This window comes from Marmota flaviventris, chromosome 19 (assembly GCF_047511675.1).
Source record: "Marmota flaviventris isolate mMarFla1 chromosome 19, mMarFla1.hap1, whole genome shotgun sequence".
Lineage (NCBI taxonomy): Eukaryota > Metazoa > Chordata > Mammalia > Rodentia > Sciuridae > Marmota > Marmota flaviventris.
This window is the reverse complement of record NC_092516.1, coordinates 33334731-33347591: the sequence shown is the minus strand read 5'-3', so window position 1 is coordinate 33347591 and position 12861 is coordinate 33334731. Positions and strand designations below refer to the sequence as shown.

Genomic DNA, 12861 nt, shown 5'->3' with positions numbered 1-12861 from the left:
TTATAGTTCCAATCTCATCCCTCATCCTTGTGCTGAAGTCGGGCTGGCTGTGGGACCCCAAGGTGCAGGACAGCTACATCTCTGCCTTCAGGGCTTAGGGCTGACAGGTAATAGGTGGTACTGGGTGCCTTGCAGCTGGAAAGCAAAGAAAGGGACAGGAGTATTGGTGCAGGGCTTGCCATTTTAGGTAGGGCAGCGCCATGGAGACCTCAGTGAGAAGGGACATCTGAGAACAGAAGCATTTGATTACCTTGGGCCTGATCCCTAAAGTAGAAGTGTGTCTGCCCCATCTAGGTAGCAACAGACTCTGTAGGTGGCCCCAATGGTGTGGATGGGCCATCGAGTCTGTCCTGCTGACTCTGACCTTGCCATTGTGGGTGGAGGTAGGCATGGGGATGTGGGAGGGCTCATGTGGCCATGTGATGGGTGCAGATGGTGGTGACAATTAAGGGCAAGAAGTGCTGGCATCCTGGATGTTTTAAAGGCAGTGGCAGCAGACCTTGCTGAAGAGTTGGTTGTATCATAAAAAGGCAGAGCAGTCAGTGAGCCTGTCTTGAATTACCAAGCAGAAGGAAACTGAATCTTTCCTTGCTGGCACCCCTGCCAGGATGGCATCTCAGGCCAGGAGAGAACGTCTTTGCTTGGGCAGGCTCTAGGTTCCAGGCTGGGTCCATCCTTAGCGTGGCCATGGGGTGAATGTCCATCTCTCTACAGGCAGTTCTTGTGGAGCTTCAGGCTTCCAGGAGAGGCTCAGAAAATTGATCGCATGATGGAGGCCTTTGCTTCACGCTACTGCCTGTGCAACCCTGGAGTCTTCCAGTCTACAGGTCAGTGGCCAGCTTGTGGCCTAGCCCCCCACCCTTCAAGCTTGTTCCTAGAACCTGCCTTCCCTGAGCCAGGAGGGTCCTGCTTGTAGCCATGCATCAGACCCATCCCACTCTGCAGAGAGCTGCCACTTCAGGGGGTAGACCCAGGGCCCTCCCGCGAGGCATGCGTGGCAGGGCCAGCACATAGGTTCCTGCATGGGTCGTCCTTGTGGGTCCCACACTCTCCATGTAGAAATTCCACCTGGTTCAGGCTGCTGAGCCCTCTGCTGTCCGCTGACTTGTTGCAGACACATGCTATGTACTGTCATTTGCAATCATCATGCTCAACACCAGCCTTCACAACCACAATGTGCGTGACAAACCCACTGCAGAGCGGTTCATCACCATGAATCGCGGCATCAACGAGGGAGGGGACCTCCCAGAGGAGCTGCTGAGGGTGAGTCCCACAGGACCCTGCTGCTCGCTCTTTTTTTCTTTCTTTCTTTTCTTTTTCCTTTTTTTTTTTTTTGTGTGTGTGTGTGGTACCAGGGATTGAATTCAAGAGTACTTTTCCACTGAGCTACATCTCTAGCCCTTTTTACTTATTTTTAATTTTGAGACAGGGCCTGGCTGAGTTGCTGAAGCTAAACTGCTATCCTCCTACCTCAGCCTCCCAAGTCACTGGGATCATAAACATGTGCCACTGTGTCTAGCTTCAGAACCCTGCTTCTGAACTGCATCTTGCTGTTTCTCCTCCTTCCTCAAATTTATCAAAATGTATGAAAATTGGCAGTTCTGATTTATTTATCTAATTTTATCACTTATTTTTGTATTTTCAGACAGGGTCTCTGCCTCAGGCTCCTGAGGAGCTGGGATTACAGGCAGGGACCACCATACCTGGTGACTCATGGTTTTGAATTGCGTATTTGGGCATATTTTTGTTTTCTTGGTCCTGCTCACTTTATGCACCTTCTTCACTGGAGAGAGAGAGAGAAAGGGCAGTTACTTCTCCTGTTTGAAACCCTGAACTTGCTGTTGTTTCTCCTCCTTACAGAACTTGTATGAAAGTATTAAGAATGAACCATTTAAGATCCCAGAGGATGATGGGAATGACTTGACGCACACATTCTTCAACCCAGACCGGGAAGGCTGGCTTCTGAAGCTGGGTGAGCCTGCTGTGTGTGACCTGTGCTCGTGGCCCCTCAGCCCACGCAGCAGCTCCCGTGGGGTCCTCCCAAGCTCCTTGTAGCAAAGCCCCTTACCACTTGGCAGCAACATTAAAAGACAATTCCGTTGAGCCAAAGCCTGCTCTCAGCAGCCGCACGTGCCAGGCCGTTGGCTGCTTCCCTGAAGTGTGGCCTTTCAGAGTGAGGCCCTACTTGCTGTGTCCATGGCAGGGACTGCACAACCTATCCCAGAAAACTGCTGAGTTAGCATTTATGTAAATCCAGGGCAGTTTTCTGTACGAGAAGCAAGTGCATTTATCTCCAAAGAACCTGTGTGCCTTTCTCTTGGTTTGGCGTGGCTGTGATTTTTGACGAGTGGTTTAAATGTGCCTTCTTGTTGTTTTCCTTCTGCCTGTGGCTCCCACCTTTCTGTTCTGTGACGGGCTGTCCCTGCTTGTCCTGCGTTAGGAGGTAGGTACCCAGTGGCTTCCTCCCCTCCCCAGCGGCTCACTCCTCCTTCGGTTTCTCTCCCCCACGTTGGTCTGTGTGAAGCTCTGGTTTGTGGCTGCCATTCATCTGATCCATTTGGCTTTGGACTTGCTGGGTCAGCGTTGTGCACGGTGTGGTGTATTGGCACCCACCCCAGGGACAGGGTCAGCATCGGCTAGGACCAGGAACGCATGGGGACACTGTGTGGGAACAAGCTCGCCCCCCACCCCTGCCCCATCTTTAGGTCCTGCAGCAGTGAAGAAGCTGGTAACCAGCCTGTCCCACAGCCTCACCAGTCTCCCCATACTAACCAAGCACTGCATGTTTACAGCTCCCAGAAAGATCCTGGGGATGCTCTGAAGGCTTTCTCACTGGTGACAAGTCTAATGGCTCTTACACTTTATGGGCAATTGTAGCAATTTTTAGGGGTTATTTTGACTCTGGGGGGGGGGGGATGGATTTTTACCTTACGTTGACAGTAAAGGCCACAAGATGTGACTGCTGTATTTTCTCGAGGTACTTCTGAGAACAGATGATTGCTGTGTGGCCTGTCAGACCCGAGGGCTAGAATTCTGGTGATTTTTATTATTTTTTCATGAAGGGAAGATGAGATGCTGCATGATGACAGTGTGACAGGCTCAGGCCACCTGAGCTAATGGGCTGGGGCTGTTTCCATGGGCCTGTTCCCACTGGGGTCTTCAACCTTGGCATTGCTCTCTAGCTCTTCTCTGGCTGTGCCACTGTTTAGAAGGATTCTGGATCTTTGCCTGGATACTGAGTGCTGTAGCCTTGGACTCAGATGCCTGAGTGACAGCAGATATACCCCAGACCTTCCAAGTCATGTGGTGCTTGTGTCCTGGAGTAGGGCAGCAGGAGGACCGCATCTGGAGTCACCAGCAGTTGCACTCAGCCGTAATAAGTAGGGCACTCACTGGATTAAACTCCTTCCTTCCATTTCTTGCATTGCCCAAGAGTGCCCCCTTGAGGGACAGTGACAGCCATTCAGGTGGCCTCTGTGTTCCTGGGGAGGAGGCCGGCTCTGAAGACATAAATAAGTGAATGAAATAAAGGCACAAGACTTCTTGTGTCTGTAGCGTGTTTTCTGGACGAGCAGATAAGAAGGCCATGGAGGGAGTGCACAGAGCGCTTGTGTTTCTGTGCAGTTGTCCTGGGCACAGGTGGGGTGCCAGGAACTCCCCATGCACCCAAATGTGGCCTCAACTCAGTGGTCAGCCAGTGGGGCATGGGGTCTGCCTGGGCAACAGGTGCTGCTCTGCAGCATTGGCACCTGAAGCTCTCTTGCCCCGCAGCCCCTGTATCTGCTGTCTCCTCAGGAAAGCCGGAGGCCAAGGCCTTGCAGGCCCGCACTGTGCACAGCAGGCCCTGGAGCTGCTGAATGACAGCAGGCTCGCTGCAGAGCTCCTGGGGTCTGGAGGTGCCTCTGCCTGTGGGCCTGCCCCAACTGTGTGGAGGAGCCCAGGCCTGGCCACTAGGTACATCCAATGGTATTGGTCCCCAAAGGGCGAAGAGAATAATATATGTGCCAAAAGACAAGTCTGGTGACTCAGGTCAGCCTCCAGGTGTGACCCTGTACCGAGTGGGCATGCAGAAACCCTCCCAGTACAGGGCAGACATCACAGGGACATAGGCACCTGGCTAGACAAGTGTAAAACTCCAGAATGTGGGTTTCCAAATGTGCATTCGGACAGAATGTCGGACGCACAGTGTAAATTTAGCTGCAGAGCAGCTGCTGCTCAAGGCTGGGTGTGGGGGAGCTTAGGCATAGTGCACAGGCCTGGCTTGCAGTTGTTGAGGAATTTAAGACAATGGGTTTCGAGAGTGACTCATATCAAAAACACAGAACGTGGTCAGAGCTGAGCTGCCATGGAGGGGAAAGTGTGCGCATGCCTGTGCCACGCGTGCCCTTCGTGTGTGCGTGCACTCACAGGCCTGGGAGCAGTGGAGATGGAGATTTACAAATCAAAGTGGTGCTTACCTGTTGAGGAGAAGCTGGCTCCTATCTGCAGGTGAGCGTGGGGATGGATGGTGTGGGCTGGGCCTTCTGGCATCTCTCAGCAGAACCTGCCATGGCTCTGAGGCCAGGAGCGTTGCCCATCCCTGCCAGGCCTACCTCTGAGCTGAAAGGTGTCCTGGGCTGGTAGACTTGGGCCCAACCCTTATGACATACCTCAGTCTGGGCTCCTGCGGCCCTGGCTTGAGAGGCTCCACTGACCAAGGACTGGACGGGGGTGGGTTTTCCAGACACAGCACTGAATGGAGAAGCAGTGGAGTGGGGTCCAGGGCACAAAGCTGAGGGTTCTTTCCTGCAGATCCATGTCCATGACCAGTGATGACTGCAGATCAGTGACAGTGGAGATGGGCATTCTAGGGGCAAACAGCTAGCAGGCAGCCCTGATGGCCTGCCGTGGCGGGGTGTGCTGGAAAAGCAGGCCCTGGACAGGAGCCGCCTGGGATCACAGACAGCTCCAGGACCCCCACAGCCATGTGGAGGCAGGGCCTGTGGCTGGGAGGGCAGCAGAGCACAGGAGCCCTCAGGGCCGCAGAATTTGGGTCTTCACACTGAGTGTAGCAGAACCTCTGGGGGTATAAAGCAGGGGAGGGATGTGACCAGTAGGCTCTTTTGAAAAGACGCCTCTGGCTGCTGCAGGTGCTGGGTGGGTGGGGGCACCATGGCAGCTTCCGAAAATGCACTAGTGCCCGAGGGGCAGAGCTTTAGATGGTGATAGATGCAGTGGTAGAGGCTGCCATCAGCCGATGTGGCACAGGGCCTTGGGACTTGGGGAGACACCTGGAAGGAATTAGCATTGTCCTCTTCTCGTGATCGTAGGGCACAGAATGTCCTTCTGTCCCCTTGTTGCTGGAAAACTTTGAGATAAGGCAGGTTGCCCCGAGTGTCACCTGGACCCCATATGGAATGGGATCATGTCCCCTATATGGAACCAGCTTCCTGTGGGGCACCCTGTTAGGACTCCCATGCAGAATGGGCTCCCTATCAGGCCCCCATAAGGAATGGTCTTCCTGTCAAGATGGATGAGACAGGCCCAGGCCATGGGAGCAGGAGACTCCATGGTGAAGCTGTGTGCAGGAGCTGGGGAACAGGACCCAGGCGTGGAGATGCTGAGAGGAAGGAATGTCACTCCAGGCCAGAGGAGCCTGAGCACAGAGCCTGTGGCATGAGGGTGTGATCTGGTGGGGGGAGGGGCCCAGGGACATTCTGAGGGGATGGCAGAGGTGCATCAGGAATCTCAGACACTCTGACTGATGGAAGTGGTATGGTGTTGGTGAGGACAGAGCGGGGTGGAAAGTCTGGGGAGAGGGAGGGACAACTGGATGCCAAAGCTTCCTGGCCCTTGCTTTCGTAGCAACTGGACTCCTGATCTGTTTTAGGCTGTCGAGGAAGGACAGATTGAAGGTCCAGTGAGTGGGGCAGGGATGAGGGAGAGGTCCCAGCTGGGCTCTGGAGACACCCCCTGCCTGCAGGGCCTCTGCCTGTGGGGTCAGGCTCCCTCCCTCCCAAACTGACTTTCCTTCTGGTGTCCTCATCCTGGGTCTCCACAAGCTGAAGCCCAGTCAGGGAAGCTCCTACCTCAGCCCCGGGACATGACCCTCACCTTTCCCCCACGCCTTTCCTTCCACCGCTCTGTCTCCATGCCCCACACAGTGCTCCCAGTCCCGAGGAGGGATCCCAGACCCCAACCCTTCCAGCTCCCTGTCACCCCATCAGTACTGGTGAACCCTGGGGAAGGGAAGGTAGGTCTCTTCTCACCTGCATCCGCATAGCACTTGGGTCTGTTGTGGTGAGCAGTGTTTTCTTTCTCCCTCCTTTACTTCCACCCGCCCCGACACCTCCTGACTTCACCTCAGAAGCCAAGGCCAGCAGTTGAAGTTGCTTGTGCTGAGCGTCAGGGCTAACAGATCAGACGGACTGTGTGTGCATGTGTGTAGTGTGTGCTCCAGATCTTGTTAAAAGATTAAGTTAATTCAATCTAATAGTTCCCTGAGCCAAGGGGTAATTGACTTTGATGGATCCCAGGGCTGCCCAAAGTACCCAGTAATGTGATAACACTTGGACGAAACAGGATTAGCCCTGGATAGACCTGGGTGAGCGGCGTTGACTTCATCATGTTATCATCTCATGTGGGGAGATTGCACCCATCCATTATGACTTTTCCAGGAAGCAGATTTGAGAGTGCTGTGTTATCTAGGGTGACCCTGGGTGGCCATGGAGAGGATACCTGTGTGGGCTGGGTGGGGGGTGCATGTGGGCCCCAGCCATGCACCCAGCCATCCCAACTGGACGGCCAGGCCACACAGCTTGTCCTGACTTTGCTAACTTGGTCAGAATATAAAGATTTTCACGAAACAGAAAACTAAAGCCCAAGCTTGGCTCCTGGGGTCTTTCTGCAAATGCAGTAGCTGGTGTGGGTCCTGGGCCCTCGGGCCTCGGGCTCCACAACCCTGAGCACCTGACTCATGGGGCCCTTCTGCTCCTAGGGGGGCGTGTGAAGACCTGGAAGCGGCGCTGGTTCATCCTGACGGATAACTGCCTCTACTACTTTGAATACACAACGGTAAGTGGGGAGCCCACTCTTCCTCCTTCCAGCAGTCACCAGAGCCCCCCCTGGTGAGGGGCCCTCGCCTATGGTCTGCTGAGGCTGCTGTGCATCTTTCTCTTGTAGGATAAAGAGCCTAGGGGAATCATCCCACTGGAAAACCTCAGCATCAGGGAGGTGGAGGACCCGCGGAAGCCTGTAAGTGGCTTTCTCCTGCCAGCTTCTTTCTACCCACGGGGTGGCACTCCCCAGGCAAGGAGCCTGATGGCAGACAGCCTGGTCTGGCCCCCCGTGACATCCTCCCCCTTCTCTCCACCAGAACTGCTTTGAGCTTTACAATCCCAGTCACAAAGGGCAGGTCATCAAGGCCTGCAAAACAGAAGCGGATGGCCGAGTTGTGGAGGGGAACCACGTGGTGTACCGGATCTCTGCCCCGAGCCCAGAGGAGAAGGAGGAATGGATGAAATCCATCAAGTGAGTTAAGGTCTAGCAGAGTGAGTGCTTGCCTTGGGGACTCACGGGACAAATGTTCTCTGTCTGTAGGAGCTCAGGGGCTGCTGGAGAAGCTACCCTATTTCCATCTCCTCTCTAGTCTTGGAGGCCCTGGGCTGGTGGGAAGTGGAGGTCTAGGGCTTGTCCTAGGCCCTGACTTGCTCACTTTTTTTTCCCCAGAGCAAGCATCAGTAGGGATCCTTTCTATGACATGTTGGCCACAAGGAAAAGAAGAATTGCCAATAAGAAATAGAACTTACCTGGCTCCGCAGGTCACCAGAAAGATCCACACCCCACAGCAGAGCTGCAGGTCAGGGAGGTGGGATCCCGCTCGGCACTCACAGCTCCCCCAGAACTGCGGCCCCAACACACACGCCAAAGCCTTGTGCTGTGACTTGGACTGGACTGTGGTCAGCTGCCACCTCTGGGGCGCCCATGATGGGAGAGGTCCAAAGCATCAGGCCCCCTGGCTGGGCTGTGGGAATCTTCATCGCACACACAGGACTCGCGCAGCAGGAACTGCGTTTGCACCAGTCATGCCATGCTTGCACATTGGGGCAGAGTTGACCACTCTAGAAGCCGCTGCTTTATATCAAAACAGGAAAGGAAAAGCTACCACTTTTTTTATTCAGAATTTTTCTCAGATATATAGGATTATAGCTTTTATATGCCTTTTTGTATTCTGAAATTATAATGAAAGATACTTACTTTCTAACAGTAGTATTTTTAGAATGGCAGCTATAAATTTAACTCCTGGACACAAGTATATACCGTGCACTGAAAAAAAGTCTATATATGCAGCACTCAGAGGGCGGGCTGTGGAGCACTTGCCCTGGATAGGAGCTGCTATAGGGCCTGGCTGAGAACAGACAGGTGCTCTGGGGAAGGTGGTGCCTGGTATCCTTGAGGACGGGTACACTGGGGGCTCCGTGTGTGATCAGCTCTGCAGTCTCCCCTCAACTCAGCTTTGGCCCCACAGATGCTTTCTAAAATAAAGTATTTATCCTGTAACTGCTGAATCCTAGACAATGAAGCCCTTTCCCTGGACACAAATCATCCACGCATCGAACCACATAAAATGCTAATATTTGACTGTTTTTACCCCTAGAAACAGCAGTTTCATGTTGTTCAACTTTAATACATTGGTCTGATAAGCTTTTGACCACATTCATCAATATTTAAAACTTTTGGTAAAATGCTTATTTTGACATTATACTAATCTGATTTTTTTAATGTAATGGATATATAAGTACCTACGAATAATCTTATTCTTCCTTACTATCATGTTCTCAGAGATTTGATCTCCCCTGTGAGAGCAGCAAGCTATGACTGAAGGTGTGTGGCCTGTAGGGTTTTCTGTGAACAGTACACCAGGGTGGGACTTGTAAAGCTCCACAACTGGGGATTGTCACGTGGCCATCCCTGTACAATAGTAGGTGCTCAGGACATCTGTGGAAAGGACACACACACCAGGATGAAGGGGGCCGCGGATGTAGCTCAGGGTAGTATTTGCCTAGCATGTGCAGGGCCTTGGGTTCCATCCTTGCTGACACAAAAGATGAGGGTGCGGATGAGGCGGAGATGAGATGGGGGCTGGATTAGAGAGCCCTCTCCCCTTGTAGAATGGTTTCTTTGCATCTTCATGGCACCAGTGCAGAGCATGTAGGACCTTCTTCAGCTCTATGGGCTGTTCAGCTGGTGGGTGACCTTTTCCCCCCGGAACTGCTCTCTCTACCCCATTTGCACCTGGAATTTGCACCCTTTGGAGGTCATTTGTACTCCTGTGCAAAATCCGGGAGTGAAAACCTCAGACCATATGCACTTATTTTGTTCTAAATAGCAGAAGTAATTATTCTTATGAACTGCCTTGAGGAGGAGACAGCACAGCCTGAGCCCTTTGCCTCTGTGTGGCTGACATTGATGTAGCTTTACGTCATACAAGCAAAGGGGTCCAAGGCTGAAACTCTCCATCCTGCATCAGACTGATTTGGTTTATACCCGAGCTTCTAGGCTTTGTTACTTTATTGATACCTCAAATCTGAAGCTTTAGTGTTTGGGCAAGTCTCCCTTGAAATGCCTGACTGGTGTATATGCAACTTGGCCTCCAGTCTTCCATGTGCAAGTGCTGCCTGGACCCCTGGCCAAGTACTGATGCTGCAGCTTTGCCAGGCCATCACTGGGCTGGCCCCAACCAGGACTGCTGCGGCGCTGGCCAGGTCAGTTTGCCACATGTGGACAAGCCATTTCCTCTCTCCTGACTGTCTAACCCAGGTACAGACCTGGGAACATGGAGCTTTCTGGTTTGGGGTGTTAAGCGAGCATGAAGTCACCTGATGGTAAATCTTGTTTGCACGGTCATCTTGTGAGCAAGCTTTGCCTGATGGCTGTCACCCGGGATCAATACCAGAAGGCCTTCGTACTTAGAATCTAAGTAACTTCCCTCAAAGAGTATTACGTGAACTTGCCTAATCTGAGGTTTTGTTGTGACAGTATTAACCCAAAGGCAGTGGATGAGTTGTTAGGCCAGGTCCAGAAAATCCTCCAGTCTAGTGACAAATACACACCTGGCCTCCACCAGGACACCCTAGAAGAGGGGGACAGCAGTTTCAGCCTCAGTCAAGCTCATCCTCCTCTCCACCCCAATGTCTACACTCAGTGCTTGGATTAGCCCGATTCTGGCCAAAGACAAAGTTTCCTCCAGAGACAAAGGGCAGTAGGCAGAGGAGAGGAACCCTGGGCTGGAGACTGCAGCTTCCACAGCCCCTCTAGCCTGGCTCCCTGGGTCCTGGCCATCACTTGAGGTTTAACTGGACTGACTCTGGACCCAGACATGCACCTTTGTCCTCAGGGTCCAGAACACTTTTGAGCAGTTCATGTGGTACCAAACAGTCATAAGAGGAGCTGTTTGTAGATGAAACAGCATTGAATGCTTCATGTAAAGCAATGCCTATTTTCAGAGTTACAAATGCATTTATCTACACAGATGTGCTTTGCTGAGAAGTTAGGTCTATTATAGACCAGAAACCACAAGTTGTGATTTCTCATTTTCTTATTTTTTTCTTAGAAGACATTTCTATTTACAATAAATGTAGTCAGTATGTAAATAATGTACATATATATTGATTTCTGGAGTGTTTTGTTATTCAATGTATATATTTCCCACAACTTGCATGAAGAAGTATTCTATTGATATCAAAATATCTATTGATATTTTGTTGCAGAGTGAAGTTAGTAAAAATTGGAGGGTATATGGCTGTCAAAACTCTTGTAGATATTGTGTTCACTAAATAAAAATCAAATGTATTATTAAGACAAGATTGTCTAAGACTTGGTTCTTCAAATTAGAAATATGTTGGGTCCAGCAAACCACTGCCTGATTTTCCCTGACCAATTCCTGGGGTCTGTACCTCTGTTCCAGGCCTGACAGCTTGGCTGGAGGCACCTACTGACAGACCATGTGGCAGGAGCATTGTGGGTCTACAGTGACTGCAGAAGAAGTCAGTGAGACATACCGCAAGCAAATGGGGAAAACAGGAGTAAAAAACAAGACACAAAATGTTTAATTTGCTGCCATTTATATACTATATAAATTTTACATGCTGTATTATTTACAGTGGGGCAAGTGCTTTTTCAATCTTTAAAAAAACAAAGATCAAACTTTAGACATCTCTGAACAACACAAACTGTATAAACCATACAGATTATTCAGATACAAACTGTATTAAATACAGTTTTCCCCACTCCATCTCCTGATGCAGGACCAGTGAATTATAAGTGTATCACAGTTTGATAGCATATCCATATTAAAAATAAAATCACAGTATGATTTTTGTCTGTAACTAGAAACTTTAAGGGACCAAGCTGACAACTCAGACTCCAATACCATATAGTCAAGACAAGGACGCTGTATAAAAAAGTGTTATGTAATAAAAACATACCGTAGGCTGTACAAATAATGTTTAGATTATACATTCATAATGTAAATACTCATCATAACTGGTAAATTGATTGGAATAGTTCCACAAAGTTCAAAAACAGAACTTGTCTATAAAATACATTTTCAAATCTTGAATACAACTAAAATATGAAGCAAATTAGTTTCTAGTATCAGACATTACAGAAAACAGACTGCCCTCGAAAAGTTTAGTTGAGAGCTTGTGAATCTTTAAATAAGTCTTTAAATTAAATATACACACTGTCAGTTTGTACTTTTAATAATTCCATGGTTTCCCGGTTGGTCTTGCACCAGATGTCTAACTTGGAGGAACATTACATGAAATACAAGTAATCAACCTGAGTCTGTAATTAAGCAGCATTTGAGATGTTCTATTCCAGGGCATTATTTTCACTGTGATATATATACACGGTATCTTACAGTGGTCAGCAGTTGTAGAAAGTGTTCATCCATTTGGAATAAGGGCAATTAAGAAAAGGTAAAAACAAAAACAAAACAAACAAACAAAAAAACCAAAACAAAACAAAACAAAAGTAAGTTCTCCATGGTAAAATCTGTACATATTTACTAAAGAAGCACCACGCAGATTTGAACAAAGTTATTTTCTATGTTTATAATTTAAGCTGGGTTGGGGATGGCTTCTGTTGAACACGTTGAATCTGAAAGACAAGAGGCGCAGGCGTTAGTTTGGAACGGAGGCCAAGATGGGCCCTCCTTTTCAGAAAACCCTGTCAGCAGCTCCCCCAGGGTTTGGGGGAAGCTCTTCTTCCTTGAAATGGTCACTCTGCCTTCCCATCACAGTAAAGGAACCCAGAAATGCCAGGCAGTTCTAGAGACGTGGGCTGGTGGCGAGGCCAGGCAGGCGCCATCTGCTGGGCCCAGCTGGGCCTGCCTGGAGCCCAGACTGCTGCTAGACTGCCCCAATCCTCAGCTCCCACTTTCACTTGGGAGGAGTTTTAGTTTCCTTAGACTTAGCTCTTTCCCTTGAGGAGACACTGGTAAGGCTTGTTAATTAACTGCAGATAATTCTCCTGTAGATATAATCACTTTAAAACTCATTTAAAATCCTCCTTACTGATTTGACATGATAGACACATTTGGACAAAATTTCAAGGGCCAAATGGTTCACTGTTACCTTTCCCTCAGCAAGTGCAGAGTACAGTACCATGAATAAAAGCCAAGCATTAACATGACATGGCCACAGCTCTGACACGCTGCTAGGGGAGCAGGACTTCTATACCTCTGCCCTGGGTGTGTGCAGGGATGGTGGTGCAGGTATAGGGATCCTGGGGCCTGGCTCTCAGGACAGACATGTGGCAGGTCTGGGTTGGGGAAATCCAGACAAATGGCAGTCTGTTCCTTCTGAGTTTCGCTGGCAT

General features: G+C 50.2%; 2 protein-coding genes across 9 annotated transcripts in view; one reads left to right on the top strand and one right to left on the bottom strand.

The window, feature by feature from the left end:
• Cyth3 (cytohesin 3) overlaps nt 1-12861 on the top strand; it is a 93157-nt gene that overhangs the window by 76359 nt on the left and 3937 nt on the right. For 3 of the 5 annotated variants that reach the window (XM_027953283.3, XM_071605524.1, XM_071605527.1), the window contains 7 exons: nt 715-827; nt 1115-1263; nt 1861-1972; nt 6977-7053; nt 7162-7233; nt 7355-7509; nt 7708-10842. In XM_027953283.3, coding sequence (XP_027809084.1) covers nt 715-827; nt 1115-1263; nt 1861-1972; nt 6977-7053; nt 7162-7233; nt 7355-7509; nt 7708-7780 — 751 coding nt within the window. In that variant the 3' untranslated portion in view covers nt 7781-10842. Of the gene's footprint in view, nt 1-714; nt 828-1114; nt 1264-1860; nt 1973-6976; nt 7054-7161; nt 7234-7354; nt 7510-7707; nt 10843-10945; nt 11139-12861 lie in introns of those variants that run through there. The other 2 variants (XM_071605526.1, XM_071605525.1) reach the window with 2 other exon arrangements.
• The window catches only part of Usp42 (ubiquitin specific peptidase 42), a 47628-nt gene continuing 45852 nt past the window's right edge, over nt 11086-12861 (bottom strand). For all 4 annotated transcript variants that reach the window (XR_011705482.1, XR_011705484.1, XR_011705483.1 and 1 more), the window contains one exon: nt 11086-12141. The gene's annotated coding sequence lies outside the window, so the exon portion shown is untranslated. The remainder of the gene's footprint in view (nt 12142-12861) is intronic.